Source organism: Narcine bancroftii, chromosome 4 (genome assembly GCF_036971445.1).
Source record: "Narcine bancroftii isolate sNarBan1 chromosome 4, sNarBan1.hap1, whole genome shotgun sequence".
NCBI lineage: Eukaryota > Metazoa > Chordata > Chondrichthyes > Torpediniformes > Narcinidae > Narcine > Narcine bancroftii.
This window is the reverse complement of record NC_091472.1, coordinates 222,245,680-222,265,903: the sequence shown is the minus strand read 5'-3', so window position 1 is coordinate 222,265,903 and position 20,224 is coordinate 222,245,680. Positions and strand designations below refer to the sequence as shown.

The 20,224-nt window shown below is 40.5% G+C and overlaps 1 protein-coding gene and 1 long non-coding RNA gene across 11 annotated transcripts in view; one reads left to right on the top strand and one right to left on the bottom strand.

The window, feature by feature from the left end:
- Positions 1–13,791: 13,791 nt before the first annotated feature.
- LOC138760051 (uncharacterized) lies at positions 13,792–15,271 on the bottom strand. The gene is made up of 2 exons (XR_011355362.1): positions 14,979–15,271; positions 13,792–13,949 (listed from the first exon to the last, which is right to left on the bottom strand). It is a non-coding gene; the product is annotated as an uncharacterized lncRNA (long non-coding RNA).
- A 50-nt stretch (positions 15,272–15,321) lies between these two features.
- tra2b (transformer 2 beta homolog) overlaps positions 15,322–20,224 on the top strand; it is a 44,230-nt gene continuing 39,327 nt past the window's right edge. For 3 of the 10 annotated variants that reach the window (XM_069934021.1, XM_069934020.1, XM_069934022.1), the window contains exon 1: positions 15,322–15,497. In XM_069934021.1, the coding sequence (XP_069790122.1) occupies positions 15,462–15,497 (36 nt within the window). In that variant the 5' untranslated portion in view covers positions 15,322–15,461. Of the gene's footprint in view, positions 15,498–17,055; positions 17,096–17,621; positions 17,683–18,511; positions 18,591–19,615; positions 19,890–20,224 lie in introns of those variants that run through there. The other 7 variants (XM_069934030.1, XM_069934024.1, XM_069934031.1 and 4 more) reach the window with 6 other exon arrangements.

Genomic DNA, 20,224 nt, shown 5'->3' with positions numbered 1-20,224 from the left:
GTTCCTGTTAAATCTCTCTCCCCCTCCCACCTCCCCACCCCCCACTAAACCAATGTTCTTCTGGTTACCAATTTCCCTGATTCTGGGGAAACAACTCTGCGTTCATCTAATCTGTTCCTTGCATGATTTTGTATATCTCTATGAGATTACCCCTCATCTTCCTGCGGTCCAAGGAATAAAGCCTGATTAACCTCTTGCTATAGCTTAGGCTCCTGAGTTCTGGAAACATCCTCAAATATTGTCTGTACCCTCTCCAGCTTGACAACATATTTCCTGCAGCAGAGTGATCAAAACTGAACACAATACTCCAAATGGGGCCTCAGCAACATTGTATAAAACTACAAGATGACCTCCCAACTTTTATATTCAACTCTGACTGATTAAGGCCAATGTGCTGAAAACTTTTTTTGATCATCATATCTGTCTCAACTTTTAAGGTATTATGAATCTGTACTCCATAACATTCCTTACCATTCTCTGTGGCGTTTCTGCGCACATTAGACCTCCTAAAATGCAACACCTTGCATTTCTCTGTATTAAATTCCATGAACCATTCCTCTGCCCACCTGATCAAGATCCTGCTGCAATTTTTGTCTTCTCTCTCTACACTAAAAGCTACTTTGGTGTCATCTGCAAACTTGCTAATCGTGCCATATATGTTTTCATCAAAATTACTGAAATAGATGATGGGCCCAGTACCAAATCCTGTATCACGCCACTAGTCACAGGCCTCCAGTCTAAAACACAACCTTCCACTGTCACTCTCTGCTTGCTTCCATGAAGCCAATTTTCTATCCAGTCAGTTCTCTCTCCTTGAATGCCATGCAATCTAACCTTCCAGAGCAGCCTGCTGTGGGGAACCTTAGCAAATTCCTCACTGAAATGAACATATACATCTACACCTGTGCCCTTGTCAACCTTCTTGGTCACATATTCAAAAATCTCAAATCAGATTTGTGAAACAGGACCTCCCATTTACAAAATCTTACTGACTATCCTGAATCAGCCCTTGTCCATCCAAGGACATGTACATCTTCTCCCTCAGATTACTCTCTCGTAACTATTAAGTTACTCTCGTAACCCTAACCCTGGAGTTCCCAGCTTTTTCCCTGTACCCCTACTTGAATAAAGGCACAACATTTGCCACCTTCCAGTCTTCCAGCACCTCACCTGTTCTTAATGACGTTTCATAAATCTCTGCCAGGGCACCTGTTCTATCTAGCTTCCCACAGTGTCTATGGACTTATCTGATCAAGATTTGTTTACCTTCATACACATCAGAACCTTAAGCTCCTTCTCAACAGTAATGCTTACTGCTCTCAAGATATTGACTGCCCCAGGCTCCCCAGTCTCTGTGACTTTATCCACTGCAAAAACAGTACTCTGGACCCTAGCCATCTCTTGTGGAACTACATAATTTACCACATTAATTCCCAAGGGGTCCCATTTTTTTCTCTAGTTACCCTTTTGTCCTTTATGTACTTAATCTGCCAGAGCTATCTCCGGTTCCCTTTTTATCTTCCTGATTTCCTTTTTTAGCTTGCTCTTCAGTTCTTCAAACTTATCCAGCTATCCACTTGATCCCAGCTGCTTATACCTGCCCTAGGCCTACTCCTTGCTGAATTTCCCTCATCATCCAAGCTTCCCCTCACTCTATCAGGGACATTTCATGCAATGGTCTCTTGTCAACGTGCTTTTAAAAACATTCCATTTTCCCAACCTTCCTCTTCCTTCAAACAACCTGTTTAATTGTTACGAGCCCAGAGAACTCCAAAAACCAGCAGCAAGAGAAATTCACCAAGGCAATGGTTATTTGAACTAAAACGTCTTTAATTCTCTTCATACATAATGATCAATATTTAACTTGTTATTATTAATCCCCTAATTCTAAGCGCACATGTATGTAATGTTTACATGTTCAGGAAAGTTCTTTGTTTCACTGTCCAATCATTCACTTTTCACTTTTCCAAGTTCACTGGTGTCAGACAATCTTCCATACTGTGCACAGAATTTAACAGTTATGATCTTCACCAGACTCTGGTACTTTAACTTAAATTGTTACCACTCAAGGTGGTCTTTGTTGCTTTCAGAGAGAGATATTCATTGTTGGTTGGACGCACACAAAATGATCTCCTTCAGTCAGCCATTTCAGTATCTTGCTGAAGAAACTTGCCCTCTCATGGGTTTTTTCAAAAGATAACCTCTTCTTCCAGGTTACCACAAAGAGTTCTTTTTCCCCTATTTCAGGAGAAACATAATAACCAGCCAAAGCCTCTTGTAATTGACAACAAGGGTTAAGAATAGGCTGAACTCCTGTCTTCAAATGAGATTTTGCAGCAGGTCGCTGACACCAGTTTAGCAATAAAAGATTAATTCGTTTCTGAGCCTGGACATCGGTTCAAACATGCTATTCCTTTAAAGACAATAGTCCATTTCAATTCTACAACATCAGTCCAATTAACACATACTTGTGAAGTCTTCACAGGCTCTCTTCACGGTTTCTGTAAATGCACCATCTGCACAGGTTTTTGCATTCCAAATGAAATGTTTATTTATGAAATGTAACTGAGATGTCCGTTTGTGAAATGTGACCTAAACTAAACCCCCACAATCTATTCCTTTTAAAGATATATTTTATCATAATTTTATTAACTCAATCAGCTTGAGCTTGTTCTTAACTTGTGCCTTCAAAGTTGGCCTTGCCCCAATTCTTAATTTTAACTCATCCGCCTCTCCATAACTATGTTAAACTTAATAGAACAATAGTTGTTGGTCCCCAAGAACTCTCTGCAAACACTTCATTCACTTTGTCCTTCCCAATTTCCTTAGACTAGATCAAGCCCTGCCCTCTTCCTTGTGAAACCCTCTACATATTGCCGTGGAAACTTTCCTGAACATATTTGACAAATTACACCCCATCTAAGCCTTTCACACTTTGACTTTCCCAGTCAATACTTGGAAAGATAAAACCCTACCATGACAATCTTATTTGATCTCCAGCTGGCAACCCCCTGGCATATTTGCTCCTCTAATTCCTGTTGACTATTTGGGGGCCTGTAGGACACTCTCAACAAGGCAATCATCCCTTTCCTGATCCTCAGCTCACTAGCCGACCCACCTGTAATGTCACCTCTGACTACTGTCTTGGTATCCTTCTTAATGAATAATGCAACTTCCCCTCTTACCCCTTCTCTCTCCCTCCTGAAGGAACTAGACCCTGGAATGTTGAGCTACAGTCTTGTCCCTCTCTTAACCAGGTTTCTGTAATGTCTACTACATCACAGTAGAATCAAGTTTCTCCATACCCTAAGTTCATCACATCTGACAACCCTCTAGCATTAAAATAGGTGCAATTTAAACCAACAGTCCTTTCTCGCTCCCACTTTCTCCTGCTCACTAAACGTTCATCACTCTCCATACCAATTTCTAATCTCTCACCTGCCTGTCCTGCATATGATCCCCTCCCTCCCACCCACCAATCTAGTTTAAAGCCAGCTGTATAGCACTAGCAAACCTGCCTGCCATGATGTTGGTCTCTCTGGTTCAAGGATAACCCATCCTTCTTGACCACATGGCTCAAGCCTATTACCTGAACGATATTCTCGAGGTTGATAAAGCTCTTTTGTGTAGTTTCTTGGGATTGAGTAAGATTTGCTTGTTCTATGACTTTTGAGATGGTTGGTGAGGCCAAAGTGGGAACTGTAGACCCTACCTTGGGGGGGGGGGGGGGGGGGGGGGAATGGGGACAGTGCGAAGTTTGGGAGGTGGCAGGTTCCCTTTGCCTTTCTGTTCTGTTCTTACTATATTTTCTCAACAAGTGAACTCTGGGTTCTTGAGCAATTCCAAGTGCTCCTCCTACACTTTGAGCAGTCATGGATAACACTTTAAAAAGGACCTCTTTCTTGACTTCCTGGTCAGAAACCATCCTGCCACAGATTTATGTTGTCCCATTATTGCAAATTCAAAATCTGGGCGGCACCATTGGCAGAGTGGTTAGGGCAACGTCTTTACAGCGCCAGTAATCGGGACCAGGTTCAAATCCTGCGCTGTCTGTTAAGAGTTTGTACGTACTCCCCGTGTCTGTGTGGGTTTTCCCCGGGGGCTCCAGTTTATTCCCACCGTTTGAAACATACAGGGGTGTAGATTAATTAGGCGGCACAGACCTGTTTACCATGCTGTGTGTCTACATTTCAAATTTAAATTTAAAATTTTGCAAGTCCCTAATATCTTCAAGAGGCCATCCCTTCCAAAGCATTTGGGAAGGCGGCTCATTACCAGCATCACAAGGGAACCTGGGATAGACAATTAATAATGCATGATTCCATTTCTGAATGATTAAGTTACTGAAGCAATAGCTGTAGGTCCAGACTGTTGATCTGGAAATGCAACTTCAAAACCCAGCAAGGCTTTTGTGAAATTCAATAAAACAAATGCCCGTAAAAGATAAAACATCAGTGGTGGTGATCATAAAACAAACTACAAATATCCTTTAGGGTTCAGTAAAATGAAGAAAAGTTACCATCTCTTGCTAACTCAGTCTGTAAGTGCACAGACCTATAGCAATAGATAAATTACAAGTGCCCTCAAATGGATTGGCAGATCACTCAGTTGGCATTGAAGGCTATCCTAGCAGCTTGGGGGAAAAAAATAGATTTGCCAAATGTGTGAGGTTTTGTACTGAAATCTAAACCATGAGCAGTGGCTACACTGCTAACTGAAGGATCGCACAACCAGATGGGTTGAGTACAGTGAGCAAAACTGATTTATTTCAGGCTGCCTGGCTGGTTTTATACTCCCAGCCCAGACCTGGCTGACAACCATGTTGGGGGGCCCTGACGTCACCGGGGCGTCAAGTGGGTCACCAAGCGCGGGCTTCTGAGCTGAGGTTGGGAGGAAACCCCCGACGGCGTCATTTTGGCCAGCGGGGCCAGTTCACCTACCTAATGGCATACCGCCACACTACAATATAAAAGTGTCTTGTCTGACTGTATCATCGTGTGGTATGGGAGCTGCAAAGCATCAGACCAAAAGCCAATGCAAAGGATCATTAAAACACCAAGAAGGTTGCTGGGATCTCCCTTTCCTCTTTTAACATTTAACAGGAACATCGCCTAAATAGAGCTCAAAGAATAATAATTCTCAATAATCCCTTCTATCCATCACAGGATTTTTGACCCACTAAGATCAGGTAGCTTCTTCCCACAGGGTAAGATCGATGAATGATATCCTGTAACTTTGGTCTCTTATTAATGAAACTGAACAAATTATTCCAGAATATTTCTACATATTTATATTAGTTCTATGTATGCATGGGATTATGTGCTGTGCAAGAAATGTATGATGTATGTGTGCACCATGGTCCAGAGAAATGCTGTTTCATTTGGTTGTATATGTAGTCAGATGAAAATAAAATGGAAAATCTGTTATCTTATTGGCAAAACCAGTGTCTTGTACGTTGCATACAAAGTTTGTTGCAACAATGTACAATGCGGGTTGGGGGGGGGGGGGGGGATACCACAGCAGATAGTGGGGTGGTTATGTAAAAAGTTTTTGTTTAGCCTGCAGACAGAAATTGAAAGGTTGTGCATGGTGGGAATAATGTTCTACATTGTGTCTATTTCAATGCAAAGAATAATGCATTGGATAAGTGGATAAGCTTGGAGCTTGAATCAGCATGTGGAGCTACAACATTGTGGCCATTAGTGAAATGAATGGGGTGCGAAAGGGAGCGCAAACCGACACCTCCATGCAAGTGTCCCATACAGGTCCTCAGCGCAATTCGACACCTCCATGCAAGTGTCCCAGTCAGGTCCTCAGCGCAACCCAACTCACTTCCACACCAGTGTTCCGGTCAGACCCTGGGACACCTTACTTTAAATATGAACCCCATTTACGAGCGTTGTAACATCGTTGTTGCTAACCGTGCCTTCATCATAATTATCTTCCCCAAGTCTTCTGATGAAGCCTTAATAATATACTTAATAATATACTCTTATGGGCCCAGAGGACCTCAAAACCCAGCAGCAATAGAAATTCATCAAGACAAATCGTTACTTAAACAAGTTACTTTTAATTTTCTTTAAACATAAAAACGTGGATTAACCAGAGGCCACCTATTTAAATTCCCCATCCCATTACCTTGCCAACATGTCTGTCCATGGACTCATGCACTGCCAGACTAACACCACCCGTAAATTGAAGGAACAACACCTCATCTTTCTGGGCATCCTCCAAACGGATGGCATTAATATTGACTTTTCTGGCTTTCGTTAAACCACCATCCCCCCCACCCACCCCTTTCTTCCCCTGTTGCCTCTCCATTCCCTGTCTCCTTTCGCACAGACATGATAAATTCTACCTAGTCCATTATCATATCCAATTAACCCCTTTTATTGGCCTGGATTCCTCCCCCATTGTTGGAATTCTGAGTCTTTCTGATACATCCTGCTTCTGGCTTTTCTGATTTGTTTCTTGAAGAAGGGTTCAGGCCTGAAACATCAGCAATATATCTTTGTCTCCCTCAGATGCTGAAAAAACCAGCTGAGTCCCTCCAGCATTTTGGTGTGTTTACTACAATCGCATCGCCTGCAACTATTGTGTTTCACTCATGTACTGTTAAACCAAGACCACCTATAGAGGAGCAACACTAAATATTCTTTCTGGGTACTCTCCAAATGGATGGCATTAACATCAACTTCTCCAGTTTCTGCTATTCTACTACCCTTCTCCCTCTTTTCCAAACTCACCGTCTTCATTCCTCCAGTTCTCCACTCCCTTCACAGCCATCCCCCTCCCCATTTGCTGGTATGCCCTCCCTCCCTTATCAATCTATTGCCTCCTGCCTGTGGGCCTGTTCTCCTCCACCCACCATTTTGTTCGGGTACCTGCCTACATTTTGCTCATACCTTGATGAAGGGCTCAAGCCTGAAATGTTGGTTATATATCTTTAACTCTGTTAATATAAAATATACTGTTTGACCTGCTGAGTTTTTCCAGCACTATGTTTTACAAAAATATTCTATGTGTGGTCTCACCAGATTTGTAGATTTGCAACATGATCTCTTGACACTTGAACTCAATCCCCTGACTAATGAAGCCCAGCATCCCATAGGCCTCATTAACTATCCCATCAACCTGCTACTTTTCCACCCAACTCTGAATCCTGTCTATATCCTTTTGTAACCAACAACCTTCAACACTATCCACAACCCTTCCAACCTTCGTGTCATCTGCAAACTTACTGTCCCTTCCTTCTGCTTCTTCGTCTATGTAATTTATAAAAATCACGAAGAGCAGGGGTCTCAGAATAGGTCCTGTGGAAGTCCATGTCGCTGACCTCTAGGCAAAATAGGGGATCAGAAGTGGAGAGGATGAGCAAATTTAAGTTCTTGGGAGTCACTATCTCAGAGGATTTTTCTTGGACCTAATACACTAAAGGCATTGTGAAGAAAGCACGTCAGCACCTCAGGAGTTTGTGGAAGTTTCATATGACTCCAGAAACCCTGGCAGATGTGTGGAGGAAAGTGTGCTAGACTGGCTGCATCATGGTCTGGTATTGGGACACCAAAATCCATGCAAAAGGTAGTGGACACAGCCCAAGTCATCACAGGCAAAACCCTCCACACCATCAAGAACATCTGCAGGGAACGCTGCTGTCAAAGAGAAGAAGCAATCATCAAGGATCCATACCACCCAGCTCTGTTCTAGCTGCTGCCATCAGAAAAGAGGTACAGGTGACATAAGCTTCGCACCACCAGGTTCAGGAACAGCCACTACCCCTCCACCATCAGACTCCTCAACAACAAACTCAGTCAGAGGTGTTCACAGTGGCCAGTAGGAGAATACCAGCCCTCTCCAGAAAAGAAGGAAAAAAAGAAAATGCAAAGCCACAGACACACAAACCACAACAAATAAAAAATAAAGGTGTGGAGGAAATGGCACCAAAGAAAGAAAAGCCAAAAACAACGGGAAGAAAAGAAGAAGGAAAGACGTCGGAAGAGAAAGGTGAAGGCCTTACCTGTACGAAGAAGCAGGGACCCGCCGTAGAAAGAGGTGCCCACTTCCTGAGGTCAGTGGAAACCCCGAAGGGTCACAATCCACCGAGCACAGGACTACAAGGATGGCTCACGGAGCCAAACAGAGTTTCGCAACTGCGCATGTACGAGGAATCGCACATGCTTTATGCGCACGACAAAGATAACACCGACAAGAAGGGGGCCAGCTGTAGAGTGGAAATCCACAGCTTGAACAGCTGAGTAAGACCCAACAGCAGGGCTCCCAGCGAGAAGATACAGAAAATAATGGGAACGAGAGGGAGAATATAAAAAGGAAATCAGAGACTCAGCAGATGACCAGCCCAGAGGATGAGGACCAACATCAAGACACCATTAAACAAAAACCAGCAAACTGAGATAAACAGCCCAACAAGAAAGTCAGAAGAGACACAGATACAAGGAAGAGAGGTAGAGGACACAGGTCCTGGAGTGGACTCAGGGGAAGAGGAGGGAGAACATCAAGCTCTGCACAGAGAAATAGAAGATAAAGGGAATGGACTGTACATAGATAGGAAATTTTTTGAAGAATATATGGAAGCAGTAAAAGAATGGCAGACACGAGAATTTAATGAAATAAAAGGTACAGAAGAAAAAGTGAGTAGATCAGAGATGCTAATGACAGAAATAGGGAAAAGAGTAGACAAGGTGGAAGAACGAGAAACAGCCATAGAAATGGAAGTGGACGACTTAAAAATTAGAAGAATCTGATAAAAAAGTTAAAGAAACACAGGAGTTGTTAGCTCAGAAGATGGATATAATGGAAAACTATAATAGGAAAAACAATATAAAGATAGTGGGCCTGAAGGAAGATGAAGAAGGCAAAGATATGAAAGAATTTATAAAAGAATGGATCCCCAGGGTCCTAGGAATGCCAGAATTACAGGAAGGAATGAAAATAGAAAGGGCACACAGAACATTAGCCCCTAAACCACAGCCACAACAAAAACCAAGATCCATTCTAGTAAAATTCCTGAGATATACGACAAGAGAAAATATATTGGAGAAAGCAATGAGAAAAATAAGAGAAGACAAAAAGACACTTAAGTACAAAGGTCAAAATTTTTTTTTCGACCCAGACATAAGTTTTGAGCTCCTGAAGAAGAGGAAGGAGTTTAACGCAGCAAAATCGATCCTATGGAAGAAAGACTATAAATTTATGTTAAGATATCCAGCGGTGCTTAAAATAGTTATCCCAGGGCAGCAAAGCAGACTGTTCTCGGATCCGGAGAGAGCACGAGAATTTGCAGAACGCCTGCAAAACAGACAGAGAGATGAAGAGATGTAACAAGAATAACGACAAACTTCATATAAAGAAGAAAAATAAAGTATAAGTAAGAACTAAGAAGGGGAAGAAAGGAAGTAAGGGGGGGAATTAAGAGAGTGAGCTTTGTTATATGTGAAGATAAAAGTCTTTTCTGGAGGGGGCTGGGAAGGAGAGAATAACAGTCACTGCGAAATCAGTTGACGCTTGCGAGAGGGTTCGCAATCCAAATGGAGAGGGGAGATGTGGTTGCCCGACAAGGGACAATTCAGAGAGGGTGGGACATTTGGGGTTAAGGGGATTTTAGATGTGGGAAGAGTGGAAATATTTTATGTTTTAGAAGTGTTGTCTTACAGTGTGTTTAAAAAAACAACAGAAATGGATAAGGAGGAAAGGTGGTGATGAGGAAGCGGAAAGGAAAGGTAAACAAAGTATGAAATGGCCATGTCTATATGACAATAAATATTAACGGAATTCATAACCAAATCAAAAGGAAGAGGCTGTTAAATTTACTGAAGAAAGAAAAAATTGATATAGCATTCGTGCAAGAAACACATCTAACTGAAGTGGAACACAAGAAATTAAGGAGAGATTGGGTGGGCATGTAACGGCAGCATCATATAATTCAAAAGCCAGAGGAGTAGCTATATTAATCAATAAAAATGTACCAATCAAAATAGAGGAGGAAATAATAGATCCAGCAGGAAGGTATGTAATGATAAAGTGTCAGATATATTCAGAATTTTGGAATTTGCTCAATGTATATGCACCTAATGAAGAAGATCAAAAATTTATGCAAGATATCTTTTGGAAGATTGCAGATACGCAGGGAAATATACTGATAGGAGGGGACTTTAACCTTAATTTGGACTCAAAGATGGATAAAACTGGAAAAAAGACTAGCAGAAAGAACAAAGTAACCAAATTTATGGTTAAATCGATGCAGGAAATGCAACTTTTGGATATATGGAGGAGACAACACCCAAAGGAGAAGGAATACTCATATTATTCGGGTAGACATAAAACATACTCAAGGATAGACCTGTTCCTGTTCTCAGCTCACATCCAAGGGAGAGTTAGGAAAATGGAATATAAAGCTAGATTGTTATCGGATCACTCACCCCGTTATTGGCAATAGAGCTGGAGGACATCCCATGGAGAACGTATAGATGGAGATTAAACTCCATGCTACTTAAAAGACATGATTTTAGAGAATTCATTGAGCGACAAATTAAAATGTACTTTGAAATAAATACAGAATCAGTGAAAGATAAGCTTATACTATGGGGTGCGATGAAAGCGTTCATCAGAGGACGGATGATAAGTTATGTAACTAAGATGAAGAAGGACTACAATCGGGAAATAGAACAGCTGGAAAGGGAAATAGCAAGTACAGAAAAAGAATTAGCAATAAGAGAAGATACAACAAAAAGAAGAGAATTGGCAGACAAAAAAATAAAATATGAAACACTACAAACATTTAAGGTGGAGAAGAACATAATGAAGACAAAACAGAAGTATTATGAGCTAGGAGAAAAATCGCACAAAATACTAGCTTGGCAGCTTAAGACAGAATAAACTAAAAGAACGGTATTGGCATCAAGGAAAAAGGACAAACAAATTACATATAACCAAACGGAGATCAATGAAAACTTCAAGGAATTCTACGAGCAACTATATCAAACTGAGAACAAAGGGAAAGAAGACAAAATAGATGAATTTCTAGCTAAAATTTAACTACTGAAATTGCAAGAAGTGGAGCAAAATAAATTAATAAAACTATTTGAAATAGAGGAAATACAGGATATATTAAAAAAACTACCGAACAATAAAACGCCGGGAGAGGATGGACTCCCGATAGAATTCTATAAAACATTTAAAGACTTATTAATTCCTCCTCTCCTGGAAGTAATGAACCAGATTGAAGAAACACAAAACATGCCAGATTCATGCAAAACAGAAATAATTACAGTAATACCAAAGACGGGGAAAGATCCACTAACACCAGCATCATATAGACCAATATCAGATTATAAGATAATAGGTAAACTATTAGCAAACAGATTGGCCAACTGTGTACCAAAAATAGTAAAACTAGATCAAACTGGATTTATTAAGAAAAGACGAACCACGGACAATATCTGTAAGTTCATTAACTTAATCCATGCAGTACAAGGAAACAAGACGCCAACAGTGGCGGTTCCCTTAGACACAGAGAAAGTCTTTGACAGAGTAGAATGGAATTATTTATTCAAAGTACTACAGAGGTTCAACCTACCAGAGAAATATATTAATTGGATTAAAGCATTATATAAGGGACCATTGGCAAAGGTGACAGTAAATGGATATATATCAAACCCATTTAAATTAAGCAGATCAACTAGGCAGGTATGTCCACTATCTCCCTCACTGTTCGCGTTAGCTATAGAACCACTGGCAGAACTGATAAGAACAGAAAATAAAATAAGAGGGATAAAAATAAAAGAGAAGGAATATAAAATCAATCTATTTGCAGATGACATCATAGTATACTTAAAAGAACCAGAAATATCAATAAAAGAATTACATAAGAAATTGAAGAAATATGGAGAAGTATCGGGGTACAAGATCAACGCAAATAAAAGTGAAGCAATGCCAATGAATAATGCGGATTTCACAAAGTTTAAGAATCACCATTTAGATGGCAAACACAAGCAATTCAATACCTAGGTATACAACTAGATAATAATTTAGGCCATCTACACAAACTAAATGATCAGCCATTAATGAAGAAATTACAAGATGACTTAGAGCATTGGAAAGACTTACCACTAACACTGATAGGAAGGGTAAATTGTATTAAAATGAATGTCTTCCCCAGCATACAATACCTATTTCAATCATTACCAATTTACCTAACAGAGAAATTCTTCAAGGAGCTAAAGAAAATAATAAGGAAATTCTTATGGAAAGGGGGGAAACCGAGGATAGCGCTAGATAAATTAACAGAATGGTACAAACAAGGGGGCTTACAGCTACCAAACTTTAAGAATTATTATAGAGCAGCACAATTAAGATACCTATCAAATTTTTATCAAACAAGGGAAAAACCAGATTGGAATAGATTAGAGCTAGATAAAATAAGGGAGAAGTATATGGAACATATACTATATAAGTGGGATGAAAAGCTGGTACAACATAGGAATTCACCAGTACTGCACCATCTGCTCAACATTTGGAAGAAGATTCATGTAGAAAGGAATAAAACAAATTATCAACTACCAAAATTAATATTGACGCAAAATCAACTAAACCCTTTCACAATAGATAACCTTTCTTTAAAGAATGGGAGAGAAAAGGGATCAAAAGAATAGAAAATTGTTTTTCAGGAAATAAATTATTATCTTTTGAACAAATGAAGGACAAATATGGTATAACTCACGGTACAATGTTTGCATACCACCAACTGAAAACCTACTTGAAGGACAAATTGGGAAGCAGGCTGAGGTTACCAAAAGGAAGCAATTTTGAATATGTGATTACAGACACAATGATAATTAAAAGATTTATAACAAACATGTACATCAAACTGCAAGAGAAAGAGAACGAAGAAACAAGCTGTAAACCTAAACAAAAATGGGAACAAGATCTAAACATAAAGAATGAAACATGGGAAAAGCTATGACCGGAACTATGAGAAATAAAATAAACACGAGGTTATGCATGCTACAATATAATTGGTTACACAGGCTATACACCACTCCCCAAGTTAAATAAATGGGACCCAACAGTATCAGACAGATGTTTTTGCTGTAAGAAGGAAACAGGAACAACAGTACATGCAATTTGGGCATGTGAGAAAGTGGAAAAGTTTTGGGAAGATCTAAACCAGGTATTAAATAAAATCACAAAAAGCAACATACCAAAAAATCCAGAGATCTTTCTTCTAAGTAATATAAGAAGTAAAGACTTGGACTCGATTTGGATGGAGCACAAAAAAGATTTATCATGATAGCCTTAGCTGTAGCAAAAAAATGTATTATGTCAACCTGGAAATTAGAAGATAGCCTGAGAATACATCAATGGTACATAGAAATGAATAAATGTATTCCATTGGAAAAAATAACATAATTTAAGAAATAACATCACAGTTTTCGAACAAATTTGGGAACCGTACATGGAACACAATAGAGAAGTCCTACCGCGGACCTCCACCGCCTAAAATGACAGAAGAAGACGAAATGAACTGACCCAGTATGACAAAGTAGAAGACACAAATTTCTTGTTTATTTTCATTGTATGACGACATTGTTTAATGAGTTTAAGGTATCATATATGTTGAACATTGAGTGAGTGGGGAGTGAAGGAGGGAGGGAAGGGAGGGGGGAAAAAGACTGTTTTTGGAATTAAACGGAGAAATGTTTGTGTGTATTTTGGTCAGTATGGTTCATAGTGTGAAAAATAAAAATTTTTAAAAAAAACAAACTCAGTCAGGGACTCGTTTAAAGACTCTTGTGCACTTTATTGATTTTTTAAATTCTCTCTGTATTGCAGTTGGTTTATTTGCAGTCGTTATCTGATTACAGTTCTTTGTTTACAAGTATATGCTGAGTAGTTTCTTTTTGCACTACCAATAAGTAGTAATTCTGCCTCGCCTGCAAGAAAAAGTATCTCAGTATGTGATGTCATGTCTGTACTCTGACAATAAATCTGAAATCTAAGGTGCCTGTCAATATTTGGGAAGAAATCTCCCATCACAACAACTCTAATTTCTGCACCATTCCAAAATCTACCTCCAGATCTGTTCCTCAGCATCCTGAGGGCTATTTGGGGGTCTATAGATTACTCCCAGTGCTTGCTCCGTAATTACAGTGTCATTGTGGCATCACTCAACTAGCTGATCTATTTCCTGTATTGCCATGATTTTGCAGGCAACTTAGGTATTTGAATGTGCCTAGCCACACAGTCATGAGTGTGTAGTTAGTAGAGCAGTTGGCTAAGCATACATCCTCAAATTATAGGAAGGATATCAATAAGGTAGAGAGGGTGCAGAGAAGATTTACTAAAATGTTGACTGGATTGCAGTATCTAGAATACAAAGAAAGATTGATTAGACTGGGTCTTTATTCATTGGAGCATAGAAGGTTGAGGGAGGAATTTGATAGAGGTATTTAAAATTATGAGGGGGAAAGGTAGATGTGAATAGGGTCTTCCCCTTGAGGATAGGTGAGATTGGAACGAGGGGTCATGAATTAAGTGTTAGGGACAAAAGTTTAGAAGTAACATGAGAGGGAACTTCACTCAGAGAGTGGTGGCTGAGTGGAATGACCTTCTGGAAGAGGTGGTTGCAGCAAGGTCAATTTTGTCATTTAAGAAAAAGATGGATAGGTGCATGGATGTGAGGGGATTGGAGGGTTATGGGCATTGAAGCTGCCTACTGGTATGATTGATACCTTTTGAACCAGATGGGAACCTCTGGCTGCAGCAATGAGAGGTTAAAAATGTACACGAACACTCCGACATGTCTGTCAGTCCGTATTGCCAGACTGAAACCACCCATAGATCGGGGGAACAACACCTCATCTTCTGACTGGATGCCCTCCAACCAGATGGCCTTATTATCGACTTCTCTGGCTTTCTTCTCTCCTTTCCAAGTCTCTTTTCGCACAATCATGACTTCTCACCTCGTCCCTTATCACATCCAATGAACCCCGTGTTGGAATTCTGAGACTTTCTGGTCTTATCCTTGGAGAAGGCCTCAGGCCCGGGTCTGACTCTGGACGCTGAAGAGACCAGCTGGCTGCCAGACGTCCCCCCGGAGTTCCAGTGCCCCTGCCATGTACACCGCCAGGGACTGACGCCTTGTGAGGGCTGCAGGTGGTTCTGGCACCGGCCTCTCGGACCTTCGGCCCCTGCTCCACGGGCGAGCATTGCCGCCTGCTCCAGCCGCCAACGCCATCACCATCCCCGCCAGGAGCGGCGCTTAGCAACCGAGCCTGGCCGGAATCACGTCAATGGGCGACGTCACTTCCTGCAGTGGGGAGCTGGAGGTAGGTGGCGTCGGTTTGGGTTCTGGCGCTGAGCTTTTGTTTTTTTCCCCCCTTTTGCCCATCTTTTCACCCCTTCTTTTGCACAGTTTGAATCGCTTCGTTTTCACGGCCGCCAACATGAGCGACTCCGAAGAACACACCTACATGGATAGGGTGAGTTTGCGTCGAGATGATGCTGTCGATTTTGCCTTTAATGTCGGTCTCTGAGGGGTTTCTTTTTGAACAGGATTTCGTCCTGCGAATGCTCTGCGAGATCCCGCCTCTTCGTACGCGGCCTTCGGGCCGATTGGTCTCTCGGCGAGGCTGCCCGGCCAACGGACGTGCAAGGGGTGGCCCCGCGTGGAGGGCATTGGCGCCTCGGCGCTGTCACTCACCTTCCGCCAATGGGAAGGTGCCTGTGGAGGCGGGTCCTGCAGCCTGATTGCCCCAAGCGGGCGGGCATGGCGGGGGTGCTCGGTGGTCAGTGTCCCGAGATCCCGCTGTAGCGAGGGCGACATGCGGGTGCTTTTAACCTTCGTGTTTGGCCCGCAAACTGCTGCCTGGCCGGCGTTTCTCCCCGCTCCTGCAGATTTTTTTTGGTGGGGGGGGGGCTTTATTTAAGCCTGGGCGGGCAGAATTTTATTGCGGAACGTGTCCTCCTGCTCGTTCTGCGGTCGGGCGAGCCATGACCCTGTAGCGCTGGTGGACCTTGCTGGAAAAGGGTAAAGAAAAAAATCCATTAACAACTCCATGAAGGACGTGGTTCCAGATTAGTGGCTCTCCTCCACGTTTTGGGGTGTTGCAAATCATGGGCGGTTGCGGTATCGTTGTAGGTGCCAGCAAATTTGGGGACGTGCATAACAGTTGAGAGAGAAAAAAATGGGACTTGACTGGGGCTATTAAATAGTAAATTTTGACCAGAGTACCGAGAGCTTTATTTGTTCCCTTAGATTATGTTTACGGGTGTGGGTTTAGCTGGAGTGCATTGCAGACTTGTCTGATACGCCAGCTTTCTGCAGTGCGGGGAGGATACTGGGTTACGAATAAATAAATCCTCTTTGACTTTATAAAGTTTGTTTTATAAATTAATCCTAAACTCTCTTCTGAACCCGATATCACATTTTTGGGAGCAGAGGGTGCCGAATAAATTGGTGAGGGCTGATAGGTCAATGAAAAAAAATAAATGATCAATGGTGACTACTGATAAATGTGGTTTGTAGCAACTGAGGAACAGAACGTCAGTTTGATTTTGCCGAATCACCAGATCTGCAGTGTGTAATATATTTGCATTTTGGAAATTAACTCCTCAAGTTTGCAAGATTGAATATTTCTCCCCAAAATAAGTATTTAAATATTCTGGTATCCCTTGTCTGCATTATGTATAACGATTTAATTTTATTATACACTTGGTTGGGTATGAACTTTGTTCCTGCCCAGCACATGTAAAGTAATGTGTTGTTGGCAGGCTAGGATTTGAAGGGACAGTAAAAACAGATTAATAGTTTGTACTTTTCAATTAATGGGTTTAGTTTGACACATACTACATTTAATAAACAGTGTAGTTTTTTGGTTGTTAACATTTTATTATTAATTCTTTGTGATATCACACCTGCAAGGAGCAGTTTCGATTACTTACTTACTGACAAATGTATTTTACCAAATTACTGTGCAAATATTTTTCTCTTTAACCTCCCCATCATCCTCCCAAAACCCTGGTGAAAATTAACCGAAGCTATCGACAATAGAAGACAAGGGGGAGGGAGATCCACAATGTAAGTAAGGCATTAGCTGGGCTCAGTAGTATTTTGAATTTAAGAATATAAATTGCCCTCTTCTCCCATCGTCTTCTGCGTTTCCTTGTACTTCAATGATATTTGGCACAGAGCTCTCCCACAAATGGAGAAATTTTGATGCTGTGCACATTTTGATCCCTATTCCCAAAACAGGTTAGTTTTAGATTAATCGACTATATGCTTCACAAGTTGTTGTTTCCTTATCAATTCATATTCAGCCTATCCATTGCATTGGGACTTCATTGTGTTGCACCCTCTTTATCATCAATTTGCAGAAACTGATCCGTCAGTATTTTAAGGTTTTTTTAAAATTCTGTACTGCTATTGAAAGGGTGACCTGTTTTTACTTCTAAAATACTGGTTTGAAATTTTGTACCTTGCCCAACTGCCTTCTAGGAATCCGATCCCTTGCATATTTTTAGCCTAGTAAAATTGATCTGATTCTGGTCAGACCTTAGATGCCCTAAAGTGTTTGTCAGAGCACCTGTTATTTTACGTTTATTAGTAGTGTCACTGACATTGATGAGGGAAGAGTCCCAAGACAAAAAGAAGATAGAAGCATTCAGGTTTGTTGTTTTTTTTATTTACATACTGTACTATAGGTTGATACTATTCTAAAGGCTTTTTTGTATTGATGTGCTTTTTCATGGCTTTACTGGTTATTCGCCCACTGGAGCCACCTAGTTGAGGCAATAAAATTTGGCTTATTTGACTCTAAATTAGCGATACGGCTCAGGAAGATTGCAGAGTCTGGATCAACATTGTTTTTGAAATCGTGTACATTGCTGCATGCATTTATTTTGGCATGTCTAGAGGACAATTTGCACGTGGGGACAAGTCATGATTCAAGCAGTTCAGACAAAGTATTTTGTACTGCCTGAAAATTTCATGATTACAAATACAATTGCTAGAAGTCCTTGATGGGAAATGGTGATGGCATCCAGTGGGTCATTTATCATCTGAGATTTTTCTCAATTAAATCCTTAGAATTTGTGAAGCCTGAATTTTGATTAAACTTTATACCTGCAGTGCAGTCCATTTCTCTTTTCAATGCTATCTGATCCGTACATAATTATCATTTTCTGTGTTGAATGGTATAATGAACTTCACATCAAGATCTGGGGCCATTGATTTACGTTGTTTCAATCACATTCCTTTTTGTCCTGCACAGTAAGTTTACAAGCATTTTTGATTGTATATACTTTAATTCCATTTGCTAGTTAATCAAGTTACAGGATTTTGATGATTTTTCTGTGTAAACCGTAAATCAATGTCTTTGGTCATGATTAATCTTCATATTGGTCTTTTTGTAGTGCATGGCAAAATTTGGTCATTCACTTTGCAAACTGTACATAGGTTGTACTCAAATTGTATTTTTATGCTTTAATTTATCAGATGAAAGGATTTGTTTACCTTTGTGGAAGATGTTTGGAAAGATGAAGAGGACAGCTATAATGGATATTTGGCTATGACTGTAAGGGTCATGCAGATTGGTGCCTACTTTTGAGTTTTCTGAGAATTATAACAAACTGGTGTGAACTTGTCATACCTCATGTAGCATAAAGAAAATAATACCTACAATTATTAAATTCCATATGAGCAGTGCTAGAAATGTGTAAATAGTCAGCTACTGTGGAGAGAAGTTTGTATTTTGGATTTAGTGTGTGTAATTTCCCCCAGATAAGAAGCATAGACAGTAGAAATGTTGTAGAAAATTATATGAGTTTGTTGTAAGTGCAAAAATAATGAATGGATATGGTTGAATGTAGTGAATTTGCAGCTTCTGGTAGATCTTCTCTTCAGCTGTCCTGTCAGTTCATTTACACTTATTCTGGATAGTTTGATAATTTTGTTAAATGGGAATGTTTTCACTTCTGTGTGTAAATCTAGAAAATTGGGATTCCAACAAAACAATGGTTTTAATCCATTCATGAGAAATATGACATGGTTCAAACAAAGAATTGCATCTCTTCTGAACAGCGTTATGGGAAGATACACAAGTGAGACAATGTTAAGTATGTGAACCAGACTGATGTCATTTTCATATCCCTGATAATATGACATTCCCATGATGAGTGTTCTTTTGAGAATCATTATCTTCTGCCTTTTGTTGGGAGGGTCAGAAATGGGAGATGATGTCTAACCCATCCAGACATGCATTTCGTTTGAGACTACTCTGTCTCAAAAATTGTTAGGACAATGGAGAAAGAGCTCTGATAATGGGATAACTTTTACTTTCAATTGGAGTTCCCTTACCTTCAGAATCTTACAAACAAAAGTGGAATTCTACATGGACGTGCTGTGAGAGAGAGAGAGAGAGATAACATGGGAGGGGCATTGGAATTAACAGGATAAAAGTTGACAAATCTGGCATGATCATGTGACTAAGTGTTGTGAATCCTGCAAAACTAAGTTCTTGAATGATGGCATACTTGTAAATGTTTGTCATTTTCAGAAACTAGCTGTCTGAATAAAGAATTTTTTCATCCCTTTGTTTAGTGGTCAGAATACCGAATTCAATGTTTGGGCTACCAATTAAAGATGGTGATAATTGACAAGTTATAGCAGTAGCTACGAGGAATGAGACTTATAATCACCACATTGGGGGTTTCAACGACCGTTTTATTCAATACTCCCACACGGGCGGTGACGTCATGCTTGCCTGAGACGTGCGCTACATTTAAACTACGCGGCAAGAAGGTCCCCCGACGGCACCGTCTTCTCGCAGCTGCCCTGCCGGTGCGGCGGTACAAGCGGGGCCGGTTCACCACAAGTACGTGCGCAGCCACAAAATAGTGCATAATTTTTACTGATCTGATACTTCATTAAGATTCTACATTTTAAGAATCTTAATGGAAAGGATCAGTTGCCATAGATCATTTCTGATTAAACACATAATGGTGGTCCAGTGACTGTCCTTTGTTATTCTTAATCTTTAACATTTGGCTTGAATACATCTTTGGATTCTTTTGCTTTTTTTAAACAAGTAAGGTGATTTACAAAACTACACATTCAATTTGAAATTTTCTTCACATTCCTGAATTCTTTTGTGCCAAATTTTGGCTGTTGAGGAAAGTAGTATTGATAATTAAAACTTCATTCCCCAAG